We start from the raw sequence: 17,074 nt of genomic DNA, 5'->3' as shown, positions 1-17,074 counted from the left end.
TAAAGAATGCTTTCCTTCATGGTCATTTAAACGAGACAGTGTTCATGCATCAACCACCAGGATTTGTTGACACTCGTCGTCCTAATTTTGTTTGCCGGCTAAAGAAGTCTTTATATGGCCAATCGTTCATGGCCTATTCATCAATTGGATGTAAAGAATGCTTTCCTTCATGGTCATTTAAACGAGACAGTGTTCATGCATCAACCACCAGGATTTGTTGACACTCGTCGTCCTAATTTTGTTTGCATGAAATTCAAAATCTTTTAATTCAAATTTTTGAATTAGGATATGCCATTATACGATTGTTACTAATTCTTTATCGTTTCTTGGTTTCCTTAAAAATTTCTCGTTTATATACAATGAAGCAAAAATATTAAGTTGCGAAGTGGAGGTCATGGGTTAGAGTCCCACTTGGTGTAATTTGCTCCAAGTGGGTCAGGGGTTTGACCACAATGTACCTTCAGACTGGGGATTTCCCCTGAAATGATGGGCGGGCCTTGTCACCAGCGTTGATCTACATTCGCAGGGCGTGGGTGGCCTTTCCCTAATAAGTTTGCGTAGGTGGTCTGGCTTGTACAGTATTCGATAGCCGTTCAAAAAAATTTAAGTTAACATGTACGTGTGGTATGAATGTTAAAAGTTTCAGGAAGACGTATCAGGACGGGTAAAATTAGTTTTCAATGGTTTGAGATTAAGATATCATTTTAGTACCTTTGATGCTCGCAGTTTCAATATGATACATTGAATAGAAAAAAATCAATTATACAAATGCAGAAGTGCCGAATGAATCAAAAACCAAAATTGTTTGTTGTTTGTTGTTCGTTGGTAAAATGAACTCTGTTTTTCGATTGGTCAAACTAATGTGCCCCATAAAAAATAAAGTTTGGGTTTAATCGAGCATGGTTGGTTTCCTTTGGTCTAAAACCTAGAAACTAGATAATCTTGAAAAAGAAGGAATGAGGACCAAAAGAAAAACACTACCTTGAAATCCGGGGAGAAAATGGAATTTTTTTACATTCGCTTTGATTATTATACCAATAGCCACAAATCGGTGGGTGATTAAACATTTGAAACATTATTAATTAAAGTTTTACCAATTGGAAGCTTAAAGGACACCCTAAGTTTTATGCTTCAAAACAAATAAACATAGAGATAGAGATTAGAGATGTAACTTCATAATCAAAACAGCACACATTTGACTTTTGAATAGATAAACAAACCAGAAATAACACACGTTTGACTTTCGAATAGATAAACAAACCATAACAAAAGCAACCACGAAATACGAAAAACAAGCTAGATTGTTATCACAAACTAGTCAAAAGACTTTATTCAAATGATAAAGCGTAAAACTTGGTCAACCCACGTGTGAGGATGTTGTTGTAGCCGTTATCACCACTAGAGTTCACCACATAAAGAAGTAGCCTTGTAAGCATCTCCATGTGTGGCACTAACGTTTTCCAGGCCGCGAGAACACAACCTTCAATCAACAATATAACACAATGTATTATAAAATGCATGTATTTTGTATAGATGATAATTGTCGATCTAATGCAGAAATGTGACTCCATACTTCCATAGCAACCGTCAAACTAACAATCATTTCTAGTTGAAATAAGCATGTGTTTTATTATATCTATATAGGTGCACATTCAACCAATTTTATTTAGAAAATCGAAAGAAATATAACGTAGTACTCACTACATATAGCGAGGGAGAGAAAGTGACGACTATTTGTTCATGCATATCTACACGTGTTTAACAGGCTCTCACAGTTTTCTACATAAAATTGGTGTGTATCGGATATATGCTATAACTAATTTTCTTTTAGAAATGGAATAAGAATGATGATTTTGATGGTTATCTGTAGAAGTACCTGGTAATCCAAAACTATCCCAATCTTGAAGCCAGCAGCACAATAGTCAAAATAGTACTCCCAAGTACGGATGAAATCTTGGTTGAAGCCCAAAGCAAGGATTTTGCTAGGAACAATAAAAATAAATAACAAACCAAATGATTGAATTCCTAAGTTGAAACAAACATTTGAAAAATGTATTATCTTGTTATATTTTACCTTTGGTTTTTCATGAAGTTAGCTCTCCAGCATCTGAGTGTTTGGTAATAATTAAGTCTGTCTATCTGTTCCACATGATCCACACTACAATTTGAAGCATTAGATAAGATCTTAATTAAAAGAGTCATAACGAAGAACTACTAATGTAACAAAAAGATCTTGCAATGACACACTTACCATAATTTGGATGACGCAGACATGGCTGATATCAATCTGCTAAGTGAAGGCAGGTTGCCTCCTGGAAATATGTATTCCTTAATAAAGTCTCGTCTCTTCCTGAACTCGTCATACCTTCTGTCTTGAACTGCTATTGTCTAAACAAGTTCCAAAGATTTTAATGGAAAGTTGATTAATATATGCTTAAAATGACGTAAAATTTATAAAAGCACAAGAATGACAATAAGAGAAACGAAATTGTATTATTTAATTAACCAAATTTTTTTTACCAATGGAGTAGTGGTCCATTGGCAAAGGTAAAAACTTTAAACACCTTGGGAGGGGGAGGACTTGGGTTCAAGTCCCACAGACGACAGGAGTAAGAAATTTGTCGTTAAAAAAATTAACCAATTTTTTTAACCACAACTCAAGTCATCTGCTTTCTTCGTTAGCGTTGGTTGCTGACATTAACTCCAACCTAAACCCCTTCCCTATTGATTTTTTTCCACTTTTGGAAAAAAAAACATGCTTGATGTTATAATAATTTAACATTCGATGGAACCGAGATACCTGTAGTACGAAAATCCCATCCTCTACCAATGCGGATTCACAACATCCAAAAAACTCTTCATAGTATTCATGGCCAAAATGCTCTATCGCCTCACTGAAAATTGACATTTCTTGCTTAGAATATGAGCAACCACTAACCATATGTGTCATAAGTAGTAACACTGTCATGAAAAGAATGCTCTAACTCACCAGCTTATTATCCTGTCGTATTTAAAAGCATCAGGTATCTGCCTATAGTCACGTAGTAGAAATTTGATTCGGTCCTGAACAGTTAATTGCATTAAGAAATAGAACTCATAAGAGGAAGACAAAGAATTTTATAGCTTTGCAGTAATTGTACTAGATTGCAAATTGAAATGCATGCAATGTTAATCTTTGCCTTCAGTTTAATCTTATAAGCACTTGATTACCTGTAGATTAGCTTCTTTCACTTTCCTTTCCGCATATTCAATTTGCTCTTTTGAGAGGGTGATTCCGGTGTATTTGCATCCCGTTTTTTTTACTAGTTCAATAGCTAAACTCCCCCAACCACATCCTATGTCAAGTACTTCATGGTGTTTTTCAACTCTTGCCTAGACAAATTTCAAAGAAACATTTAAGCACAATCTTTAGTTAGAGAAAAAATTGAAACATATACACCCGTTTTAGTAAACCTTTTTCTAAGAAAAAGGAAAGTAAAAGTATGCAAATAATCACCTTCTCAATCAAGGAATGTAATTTTCTCAATTGTGCGGTTTTCAAGTCTTCATCCTCGCTCTATTGGAAGTATTGCATTCAGAAAGTATATATTAATTACTTGAACACCAAACAAGGAACACTATGATCTTTGAAATCCATACCTTGAATATTGCACAAGAGTATGTCATGGTCTCATCCAAGAAGAGAGAAAAGTGTTCGTTACTCTAAAAAAACATGTAAAAACAATATATTAGATGATATAAGAGTCAAAACGAGGTGTGTGAAGATGGTAAATTATGTCATGACAAATATCCATATGAGTAGTAAAAGGTATTCATTCAAGATGATAGTAAAACTTTCACATACCAGATCATAATGGGCAGAAATATTATTGCGCGCTTGAGTAATAGTATTTTTCCTCATTACTTGATGATAGAAATACTTTGCAGTTGCTGTTTTAAATATTGGTGTCCACCATTTCCTAAAGCCACACACAACATATGATATTGTGAATAAATATTAACCTTGCAACATGTGACACTCATGTAGGTGTATGGAATCTCTAATTACCTTTCCCTAAACCGTGGGCTCAAAAGCTGCAACCAGGAGAAAATCAATTAAGATTCATGAAAATTAAGGAACTACAATTGGATAACGACCAAAAACCGTACCAGTAACAGATTCAGAACACGGTCATTTTCATCAATGACGGAGAAGTCTCCATTTATGTAGGCCTCAGCAAGACCTATACCACCTTTTGTGGCAAGCTACAAGTTTAAAGCAAGACAATATCTTTATGCAAGTGTTACATTAAAAATTGTAGAATATCTTAAAAATGTACTAGAACACTCACTATAGGGACCTCATCTCAAACACTACAATATTTAACTAAAAGTCACATTGTTCTAAATTTAACTTTTATTTTGAGGAAAAAAAACTCACACATATTCTTCTCCATTCATATCTTTGTTATCTTTTTTCTATAATTTCTCTCTTTTTATAATTAAAACTTATATATAAATTAATTAACTTATAGATTTATCTATGTGTCCTCACAACAGCATTAAATATACATATATAATGGAGGGTTAAAATGTGAAAAAAAAAATTTCTGAATGCCTTACATTGTAAAAGAGAGCCAAAAGCAAATTTAGAGCATTTACCTTCCAATAAAGTTGGGGACTGTGAACTTTTAAATGAACTTTTAACGAACTTTTCTTTTTGCTCCCTTCAAACTTGAACACTGTACCCCCTTCTTCAATTAAACTGTACAAATTAAAGTGAAATGAATTAGATTTTAGGCAAGATGCTAATGTTTGGCGTCCAATGAGCACTTTCTAAATTTCTTTCTGTTTCCATTAATTCTAAATGTGGGACGTATGCTCCGTATGTAATGTGATTTTTTATTGAGAGTTCCTTCATCAAGAAATCGATCATTAGAGTTTCAAACTAACCTTCTTTTGTTTGTGTGTATATGTGACTGTTCTTTATTGGGTGCACTAATTTGATCTAGTTTCTCATCTTGTTTATACTTGTGCACCTTTCTTTAATTTTGAAAGAATTTGGTCACATGAAGCTAATGTAAGTATTCCTAACTAGAAAAGAAAAAGAAAAAAAAACAGGTGACACTCTCTCTTGAGAAGATTGTATGTAATAGAGTATGACTCACATTAAAGTTCCAAGGGTAATGTAATTTCGAAGAAACTTAACAATCAACGATCGTGCATTGGCTTCCATGAAAGTGGGTACCATCTGATTAGGGTTGTTGAGAATATCATAACTCTTATTAAGCATTGTGTTTGCTGCAACAATGCCGGCCTGCAACAACTTAAAAATCGATGTGAGATGTGTATTAATGTTTTTCATACATGATGCGTCATTGTTCCCTTTCGTTAAATACAATCTCCAACCTTAAACAAACTCTCCACAAGATACTTTGATACAAAATTGTTCAGTAAGGTTTCATTAATAAATTATGTTACCTTCACTCCATCCTCATTGAATCCATAACCTATAAGAATCAAGTATTGAGTTAGCATAGAGCTTATGCGACACACAATTGAGCAAGAAATAATACAGACATAAAATTATTAATGAGAAGTGTTGGGTATAATCTTGATGTTTCGGGTCAGTTCAGGTTGAATACGGGTTAGAAAACGGGTATCGAACGTGTCATGGGAAGGAAGTTGTTTTTTTACCGAGTTACATGGAAGTTTACGTTGGTGCACGTTTGGTATAAGACTGTGTCAATTGCTTGGTACCGGTTATTTAGGTGGCATTAGTTTTTTATTCCTTTTTATTGTTCCACGTTGTATGTACTCAGTATGTCTATATATAGACTTTCACAAATATGAATAAAGTTGAAGCTTTCTCCATCTTTTCTTTCAGAAAGTTATCTTCACGTATATAATAACATACATACATAAGTTGAGCTTGAGTTGTGTAGTGTGTGTTTGAAAAGGGGCCTGAACCAACAAAAAGTAGGTAAAATTCAATTCTTTTTTTAATTTTTTTTTCAATTATTAATGAAAAGGAGGTAAAATTCTGAATACTCACAAGATTACGTAAGGTAAAAGTCGGCCGACTCTTGCATAAAAATTACTTGAAATTTTCAAATAATGAATATTCGTAAAATATATTTGTGCATTTCTTACTTAATTTTAGTTTAGCCGACTTATTATTTTCTTTTACTTTATTTATTTTTAATTAATTGTTCTCAACTTTATCATATTATTAAGTAAATAAGTACAAATAAATTTATACTATTAAGTGGATGAGTATGAATTTGTTTTACCTGTCCCATTTTAACCCGGGCGGTTTTGACCCGCCTTGTTTTAACTCAACCAATTTGTGTTGCCCATCAAAAAAAAGTTATTAATCCGTCAAGTCTTATAACGCCCCATGAATTCATGAAAATTGACCTTTTGGGCCTAAACGTCTTGGAGCGCCTCACACTTTTTAAAACAAAGGACCCAACCAATAATTTTGCTATGTGTGGAATTCACCGCCGGTAATGACTGTTTACGTATGAATATAACAATGTAACATGGCTGCATTAATAGGTAAGACTTACATGACATTTAATTTGTTGGTAAAATATGTAGGTTGGTTGCATAAGTAAGAATACCTTGGTAAGCTCCACAAAACACAATGTTTCTCTTTCCTTGAATGGTATGAAGCTCAAGTGAAGCCTTTGATGCAGCAAGCGATGGAACTGGATATCCAGTTGACCACTTAAGTACCGTACTCTCTGGAGTTTGGGGCGGGTTAATTGTAACAAGAAAAGGTAGTCCCTTGTCATCAATGTTCTGCATTTTCATATAAATAACTAAAGGGTTGTTGCACTAGATCACAAATGCACGTAAAATGAAGTAGGCATAAGGCATTCACACAGGTTCTACACCATCTTGGTAATTAAATAGATGAACTAATCATAAAATATAAGATGGCATCATATGTACCTGGATCGCATTGAGCCAGTAAGTTAAGCATACTTTGTTATCCACCGTTTCACGGAAGTTCCATGCGCTCCATGTTGTTTGGTTTCGGGGCATTAATTTTGCGTCACGATGTAGAAACATATCACTGCAAATAAGACTTTAATTAGTCTGCATTTTTAATCATCATTAAAATGGTATTATGAGAAGTAGAACTGTTGTGTACATTCAAATACGAAAGAATTTAATTAAGTGCAACATGTAGATACATAATTAAAGGCGCTGAGCACATGTGGAAATTATACATTTCAAAACAAGAGGGTGAGCATACCTATAGACATAATTAAAAGCGCCAAGAATTGTTTTTTCTTCATATGAAGCTTGTTCTCCTAGCAATGTGAGAGCATCTGGGGCATGTGTGGCTATGATGCATCCACTAAATTTTTCTTGAGAGCCATCTTCACAGCTTATCACCCAACCTGTTCGTATTTTGTAACATTCAATTATGGTTCAACTAGTATTTACTGTGGACATTATTTAGTACCATTATGAGATACTAAATGAGAGGAATTTGATAGCAAGTACATTCCTCTAGATAAAAAATTTAACATTTTAAAATCCCAAACTTTACATTGTAACATATGGCGTAATAGTGTATGTTATAATCGCGCCTTAAATTAAAGATGGCAAGTTCGTCGGAGAAATACTATCCACAGTTTGATATATACATATATATAGATGAGTTCATTGAAGAACCAAAAAAAAGGAACCAAAGAACCAAGGGTGAAACAAAAACAACTCATAAAAAATCCTTTTTACTTACATGTAAAAAGTTAACTTTAATCAAACTTTTTTGTTGATTTTCTATATAAACACATATTGAAAAACAAAAAAAAATAAAAAAAAAATAAAGAAAAGATTAAATATTACACTTAATTTTTGCATTTGAATGGCTTCTACCTATGTTTACAAAAATGACTTTTAATAATTTTTTACATGTAAAATCGGTGGTTTCCTGATTGTTCATTCATTTCGGTCTTCTCATTGAACCTCACGTAATAGTTTTTCATGGTTAGTTGTTCTCTAGTAACAAAGCACACAAAATTCAGTGGCCAGACCAAGAAACTAATTTTCCATCTTTTCCATCAAACATGATCAAAGTGACATAGAAAAGGGCACATGACCACCTAATAGCCAATGGTGGATTTACATAGTCATCACGGGTGTCAAGACACCAACAGTAAATTGTGTATTATTTAAGTATCCCACAGAAGAGCGCGACACTGATTCACTGAGCATAAGTGTCATCATATGGCAATATGGTTAAACTCAAAAGAATACAGCTCTAGTTAATAAATTAAAGCAATTATTTACCACTTTCAAATTTTGACACGGATTGAACTCCGCAACCTATTCTTATTTGGCAGCCTTTACGTTCCAGATCCTCTTTGACCTGCCATTCAGTTCATTCCAACATATATATAGTTAGGATGGTCTAACAGTGAAACAGATTGAGGGAAAATAAAACGTCCACCTTTGTAACAAAAGTACGTGAACGACTTCTGACCGTAATCCATTGAGGGCGACCAAAAACCTGATAAAAGATGCACAAAATAAGCTTTATGTAATTTTCTTTTTTTCTTCATACATGTCCCAAATATAGTTTCGCAAATTTTATATACAGAATATTGTATGTATTTGTATATCTTAGAGGGATCGATTAGAGTGTAACTATGTAGCCTATATAATCTCTTTGTAATCTCCTATTCTAATACACAATTACGATTATCAAGTTTATCATGTTATCACAACCTCCTAGGTTCTAAATCTAACCCTAATACCGCCACCGTCCCACTCCTTCCTCTTTCTGCCGTTGGCAAGCCCTTCTTGAGAAACACATAATATGTTTGTGCGCCTTATTGTGTTGCTAGATGTTTACTATGTTACACATAGATATATAGATAAACCAATTTTAAATAGAGAACCTTCTTGAGAAACACATAAGTATTGATATGTAATTCCTTAATCCATGTGGATCAAAAGTAGCGGGTAGTTTAAGTAGATAGTTATTAGTTACTTTAAGTTGTAATTAGATTAGTTATAGAAGTATGAGGACCGAATGTGACACAATGTAAGTTTATAACCTACAACTTGATGAATCGATCAGGGACGCATCGATTCAGAAGGCGGCACCACCACATGTTCATCAGATGCAACTTTTCAAGGAGGAGACACGTCCTTTCATCGCACCTCTTCGATTAGTATAAATAGGGTTAGATATTTCAATTGTAAACATACATATACATTCACAATCATTATTTTCAGAAATCAAAGGTTAGTGTGTGTTTATTCATTCATTGTTATATTCATTGTGTTCATCAAGAACATTCTGGGCAACAATAAGACATTTGGGTGCATTATTGTGTTGATTTAACGGAATAGTGAAAGAAAATGGGTTAGAAAGTAACATATACGCATTATATACATTTCATATTTATTCGTTTCTTGCACTTTTCTACTTATTTTTCGTTTTGTATTGAACATGTGTACGTATATGTATATGTGTGTGTATGTATACAGACATGAAAACATATATTTTTTGATCATCCATGAAATACAACATACTATTTAGCTTCCACAATGTTTCACATAATCAACTGGAATGGCATTGAGGGTTCATTAAAGTAGTATCCCTTTCTCTTTATTAGTTACTTAACCTTCTTTTACTTATATACACCTTATTATGCTACTTAATTGTTTTTTAGAAGAGCTGTACCTGAAGCATGTGCTGACTGCGAAGGGAAGAGAGAACTAAAAATGCAGAGAAATCTAAGATTTGTTCCGCAGGGTAAGGCCAAATTGAATAGCACATTGGTACCTGTGGTATGTATATGTTAGGAGATTATAAGCTTATTGAAGAATGTTGGATAATAGAGTTTTGAAGTTTACTCACAAGATAAGCCTTTTGGAATGATTCAGAGTAACCATGCGACTTGATGAAGCCTTGCAATGTTTCACGGTGACTTGTATCTTGGTTGTCTTCTAGGTACCTGTATTTGCTTATCTTATTATATATATGTTTGCAGCTAGCTTGCTTGCTTTGATAATCGTTCGTTACCAACTGACTATCAAAGTTTATATTAAACAAACTTGAAGGGTAAGGCTTTAACATCTTTTTATGTACATTAAAGAGAGAAAAACATAGCATATGTATGTTTATAATCTCACTACATTAATGCAACCTCGCATAAATTCAAACTAAGACTCCTTTTATAAAAAAATAAAAAGTAAAAATTCTTAACGTGGCAAACATATACTAGTCTATAGTTGGGATAGTTGAAAACTTGGTTTCAATATGCGTGTAGCGATCTCATGCACTTTGATATTAAAATCCGATGTGTACTAATGCAAGGTTTTCTTTACTCAAAAATACTAAATACTATATATATATATATATATATATATATATATATATATATATATATATATAGGTAAAGTGTAAAATACAATATCCATTAACGTACATTACGTATGATATACCAAAATCGCATGTTATAAAATAGCATGGATGAAATCGCATGCGATAATTTTGATGAAATCGCATGTTGTTTTTTGTAACAATTTCGCATGTGATAATTTTGATGAAATCGCATGTTGGTTTTTTGTAACAATTTCGCATGTGGTAATTTTGATGAAATCGCATGTTAAAAAACCAACATGCGAAATTGTTACAAAAAATCAACATGCGATTTCAATGTGGGATGAAGATCTGACGGCTGAGATGATAGCGTACGTAATGTACGATAAGGGCATTTGTACGTTAACCTAACCATATATATATATATATATATATATATATATATATATATATATATATATATATATATATATAGGGTTGGGCTATATAGAAAACCCTAAATATTTAGGAAACCCGAGAAACTCAAAGCTCCCGACTTTTTTTTTTTAAATAACACATGTAATATACATGTTTTTAAGAGTTTTGGGCCAAAAAAATCAAAAAAGTGCCGAAGGGTTTTTTTTTTAAAAAAAAAACAAATTTCAGCAACTTTTAGCATTTTTTGTCTAATACATGTTAGTCAACGAAGTTTTTGAAACTTGTTTATTTTTTTTTAAAAAAAGTACTCGGCGCTTTTTTGTTTTTTTTGGCCCAAAACTCTTAAAAACATGTATATTACATGTGTTATTTTTTTCAAAAAAAAAAAAAAGTCGGGAGCTTTGAGTTTCCAGAGTTTTCTAAAATTTTTAGGGTTTTTTGTCTAGCATTACCCTATATATATATATATATATATATATATATATATATATATATATATATAGGGGAAGGTTCAAATGAAAACCACTTTTATTGTGAAAACTCGAAAACTAACTAAAAAAAGCCTAAAAAACACACAAAAAAAATTTTTTTTTTTCAATTTTTTTTATAAAAATCGCTAGTTTTTATATATAAAAAAACTTTTTTTCAAAAAAAAAAAAAATTTGTGTAGTGCACATGTGTAATAATACACATGTGTATGCAGTATTACACATGTGCACTACACAAAAAAAATTTTTTTTTTTTTTTGAAAAAAAATTTTTTTTATGTTAAAAAACCTGCGAAATTTTGATTGCAAAAAAAAAAAAATTTTTGTATGTTTTTTTGGCTTTTTTTAATTAGTTTTCGAGTTTTCACAATAACTAGTGGTTTTCATTTGAACCTTCCCCTATATATATATATATATATAGGGTTAGGATCAAGAGTGAACACCATCCTAGTTTGTGAACCTAGTGAACGAATCATAGCCATTGATTTACTTTTTAGATGAAAAAGGGTAGGATTGTAACTATACATATAAACTTAAATGGCAGTTATTAATATTAATTAACCAAAATGGTAACTGATCCCTATTTTTTTGTGAATCAATTTATTGATCCAATAATTAATAATTCAAATCCATTATTCAAACAAAAATGAAGTTCACGATTTCTTTTTCTTTCAATCGATTGGACAAGAATCATATTTTTCTTTTACAAAATTTTTACACATCTAGTCATTTTATAATTTGCTTAATCACTTTTATACCATATATCCAGTTATTAAATTCTACATTTAATAGAAACAATATGATTATAACTCATTATTATATGGTTAATACACCGATGTATAATTTTAGGGGTTCGAATATATATGTGTATACATACTTTACATGTGTCATGTTCTAGCAAATGCTTATTATACATACAAAAAAATTGACCAAAAGTTACTTATACACATGTGTAATTTTTACACCTCGTCTAAACAATGATTTTTTAGTAATACACAAGTGCCTAATTAAATGATACACATGTGTATAACGACAGTTTTAATATACGGTGACTGATGAAACCCAAGAGGACAACCAAAGAATCAATAAAAAAACAAATGAGAGAGAAGATTACATATGAAGACCTAGAAACTTTGTACGTATGTGTATAAAAAGGATATACATATATGTATAAAATAGTTTGGCTGAATAGAAATTGTGTATAAAATATACACAAACAGAACTAATAAATGGTTTATACACATATGTACTTGTGTTGAATACTTAAAGTACACATATTTATTTGTTCAAATTTCATATGTACACATGTGCATAAAACGAATATATGTATGTGTATAAAATAGTTTGGTTGAATAGTAACTGTGTATATTTTTAAATTAATAAATTAGTTAATTGGTGAGAGAAATGAAGAGAGAATGTACTTAAATATTTAATTTGGAAATAGAGTTAGTTAACAATTTACCCTTATACCCTTTTCATTTATTTTCTACACATAAATAATTAGAAAATTGTCATTATTATTAATCTCAAGATCTCCTAAATCAATGGACAAGATTTGTTCATTTTGTTCACAAAAACAATATGGTTCACTCTTGAACCCTACCATAAATATATATATATATATATATATATATATATATATATATACCTATATAGGGTAAGGATACTGTAGTGTGAGAAGTGTAAGAAGTGTATTATAACACTATATATAATACTATATAACACCATATAAACACCATATAACAATATGTAACACCATATAATACCATATAACACTATGTAACACTATATATCATTATATAACAAATATAACACTATACATCTATCATAGACATGCTATCAGACAACCTATAGTGTTATATTTGTTATATAATGATATATAGTGTTACATAGTGTTATATGGTATTATATGGTGTTACATATTGTTATACGGTGTTTATATGGTGTTATATAGTATTATATATAGTGTTATAATACACTTCTTACACTTCTCACACTTTAAGCACTTTTTACAGGATCCTCTACCTATATATATATATATATATATATATATATACACCTGTGAACCATTAAACACTAAAATATAATATATTCTTATCATCTATAGTGAGATTTGTTCAATTAAAGATCTAATTAATATCGGTCAATTGTATAAGGCATCATATTAATTAGATCACATCATGTGATGCGCGCATCGGAAACCGCAACACACAATGTGATCTCATCATTGAATTATGTAACCAAGGTTAAAAACATATATATTAATTGTTACGAGTTTGATTTTTTTTTTAACATATTGTAGTTTATATATTAAGAATGCTTGCATAGGTGTATAATGGGTTAGATAGATATATATAAAAAAAGGAAATTTGTAATTTACTCAAATTTTAATTGACTTTGTAGTCTATCTATTCTATTTATTTCATGCTACACTGAATTTTAAGTGAAGTTTTATCAATTTTAATTAAAAATATTTTCCCCATAAGTAATTTTACAAACAAACGGTTGACAACTTGACATGACCATTGTATTACTATGTACGTGATATATGCAATTAACAAAAAGTTACATTTGTTAATAACTAATGTAACTCATGTTAATAAAATTAAGTGGGCTGACTGTATATACAATATCTCTTAAAATTTTAGTGTTGAAAATAAATTTAGAAGTATCAATATCCATGCTATTATTATATTACGTGTGGCCGACTGTATATACATCTCTTAATATTTTAATGTTGAAAATAAATTTAAGAGTAAATTACAAAAATCGTTCTTTATGTATCTCACTTATTACAAACTGTGTCCTTTATCTTTAATAATTACAGAAAACGTGCTCAATGTTTGCAAACCGTTGCAAGTTATGTGCTTTAGCCCTAATTCAATTAATTTTTGTGGTTAAATTTGACTAAATGAACCCCATATGAGGGTATTTTTGTGGTTAAAACTGAACAAATTAACCTCACATGAGAGTATCAATACCCACACTATTATTACACTACTAGAAAAATTAAAATTTCTTACACCAGTTTTCCTAGGAAATGCGTCATAAAACTGGCTTTTCTACGCATTTATGACAAACACTTGATGTAGGAAAACAGCTCGTAGGAAACCTGTTTTCAACGCATTTCCTACGCAACTTCCTACACATTTTCTACGAAACTAGTACGTCACAAATTGCTACGAATATCCTACAATATATTTAATTATTATCTTTTAGGATTTTTTTTTTTTTTTGCTACACATTTCCGACCAAAATAAAAAAACAAAAAAAATAACAAATTTTAATACAACATTATCTTTTAGGAAACTGAGTATTTTTTGTGACCCACTTCCTACATACATACATACATACATACATACATACATACATACATACATACATACATACATACATACATACATACATACATACATACATACATACATACATACATACATACATACATACATACATACATACATACATACATACATACATACATACATACATACATACATACATACATACATACATACATACATACATACATACATACATACATACATACATACATACATACATACATACATACATACATACATACATACATACATACATACATACATACATACATACATACATACATACATACATACATACATACATACATACATGTAGATACAAACATGCATATACGTACACATACATACATACATACCCACATACACAAATACATATATACATACTCACATTATACTCATATCCATTTGTCCACATAGGTTGTTACATACATTTAATATTTAAAATAAAAATAATTATATAGGTTGTTTCTTACACATTTGTGACAAATCCTTAAATGTCGTAAGAAATGTGTCACAACGTGCAATGGATTTAAGCATTTTATCATAAATGCGAAGGAAATTGTATTCATACATGGATTGTTTCCTACGCCTTTGTGACAATTATATTTAAAAATAAGCATTTTGTCATAAATGTATAGAAATATGTTTATTTTATAATTATTATATACTAGTTTTATTATTATTTAACCTTTTGTAGATTATTTGTGACAGATCTGTGACGTAACTGTCAATCAATTAAGATTTTCTTATTTTTTGTCAGAAACTTGTCACAAGTTGTGACGGAATTCTGACGGATGGCTTAAGTTATAAATATTTCGTCATAAATGTGTAGGAAACGATATTATTTTCCCTTATTTTTTTGGCTTATATAAATATTTATTCGGTAAAAAATAATAATTAACCTTTTGTAGATTATTTCCTATAGATTTGTGACGCAACTGTCAATTAATTAGGGGTTTCTTATTTTTCGTCATAAATGTGTAGGAAACGATATCATTTTCCCTTATTTTTTTGTTTTGTAGGTTACTTCCGATAGATTTGTAACGCAACTGTCAATTAATTAGGGTTTTCTTATTTTTCGTCATGGATGCATCGAAAATTTGTAACAAAATCTTGAAATTTTTTTTTGTAGGAAATTCGTCATAAAAGTGTAGTAATCTATGACGAAAAAAATTGTGTAGGAAATTTCTGTAGGAAATTATCCCTTTTTCTAGTAGTGTTATATTTCAACAAATTGTCAACTTTAATACTATTTTCTTTTGAACTTTCAATATCGAATCGCTTTTACTTACTTTATATTTAACAATAATAAATATTTTAAATGGCTTGACTTGATCAAAAATTAACTTAGGTTAACGTTATAAGTTCTTGAAAATGTCTTTTTAATTAATTAAGGTTTTTTATAGTTTTATTCTCAATATTTTTACCAAGCAGTTTTTGTGTAATTGTTAAAAAAGAATTGAGGGAATAAAAGGCTAGCTTGGTTTATCCTTAAACTTAAGCACCTCAAAGCATCAGTTTTAAACTTGGTTACTTCCCAGAACATCATGTTCCAAAAGCGAGGATTCAGTAGATTCTTCTTTTGTGAAAACAAACTTGACAAACCATTTCTAGTGCCCCATTCATAGCCATGACCATCGTCTAAGCTCACTGAGAATGACATATCAGAAACCTCCATATCAACTTCAAGTGTCTTAAACAGCTCCATCATGTTGGGAGACGTCACCTGGATATTTTCCCATCATTTTATTCTTTTAAGTACTTTTATTAGATAACAAAACGCAGGTGATTTTTTTATTAACTACTTTAAAAAACGAAATTAACATATGAACTATTGTTGTTCGATGAATAATAATAATACTAATAACATAGAGGAATGCATAGTTACCCCATTGAAGACCATGAATCCCAGGTCCAGATCAATGCCATCCACAAGCACGGTCTTTGCATGACCACCAAGGTGACCCTGCTTCTCGTATAGTATCACTTCCGCCCCTGACTTTGCCAAAACGTATGCGGATACCAACCCGCTTATACCCGCACCAACAACTGCCACTTTCATCTTTACTCCTGCAATCAGAATTTATGGATCAAATATAGCAAGTGATCCAATGACAACAAATTAAGTTTATAAACAAAAAAGTTGTATTTTGTGAGTTTGTTATGAATTTGAAAGAGGGTAATGCAAGACATTTATATAGAGTTAATAGCTACGTACGTAAGCCAACTCAACAATACTATAAATATGTTAGGTATTCCTTTTAATACAACATTACTCTTATATAACTACAGTATTTAGGAGAGGGGATGGTTCACTAGTGATAGATTCTATCACTTTCACTCTCCAATAAAATCATGTCATGTCATCAATCAAATTTCTATCACTAGTGATAGAAATGTAGGGAGGGTGGAATCACTAATGGAATTCTATCACTCTCAATTTTTTTTAATTTTCATTTTAAAATTAGAAATTTTTAATTTTATTTTAAAACA

General features: G+C 30.9%; 1 protein-coding gene across 2 annotated transcripts; it reads right to left on the bottom strand.

The window, feature by feature from the left end:
• Positions 1-1,172: 1,172 nt before the first annotated feature.
• Positions 1,173-16,755, bottom strand: LOC110894340. Of its 2 annotated transcripts, none has more exons than XM_022141550.2 (24): positions 16,470-16,755; positions 16,087-16,307; positions 9,869-9,965; positions 9,692-9,793; positions 8,450-8,509; positions 8,290-8,368; positions 7,247-7,394; positions 6,940-7,063; positions 6,606-6,786; positions 5,461-5,489; positions 5,148-5,305; positions 4,642-4,744; positions 4,150-4,245; positions 4,049-4,074; positions 3,845-3,959; positions 3,640-3,702; positions 3,497-3,556; positions 3,211-3,372; positions 2,990-3,063; positions 2,801-2,894; positions 2,252-2,388; positions 2,075-2,158; positions 1,877-1,982; positions 1,173-1,480 (listed from the first exon to the last, which is right to left on the bottom strand). In XM_022141550.2, exons 1-24 carry the CDS (start codon positions 16,641-16,643, stop codon positions 1,451-1,453), a joined length of 2,523 nt encoding a protein of 840 aa, XP_021997242.1. In that variant the 5' UTR covers positions 16,644-16,755; the 3' UTR covers positions 1,173-1,450. The 2 variants fall into 2 exon arrangements, with proteins under 2 accessions (XP_021997242.1, XP_021997243.1); XM_022141551.2 differs by having other exon boundaries at positions 5,148-5,296.
• Positions 16,756-17,074: the final 319 nt, after the last annotated feature.

Source organism: Helianthus annuus, chromosome 12, assembly GCF_002127325.2.
Source record: "Helianthus annuus cultivar XRQ/B chromosome 12, HanXRQr2.0-SUNRISE, whole genome shotgun sequence".
Lineage (NCBI taxonomy): Eukaryota > Viridiplantae > Streptophyta > Magnoliopsida > Asterales > Asteraceae > Helianthus > Helianthus annuus.
This window is presented reverse-complemented; position numbering and strand designations above follow the sequence as displayed.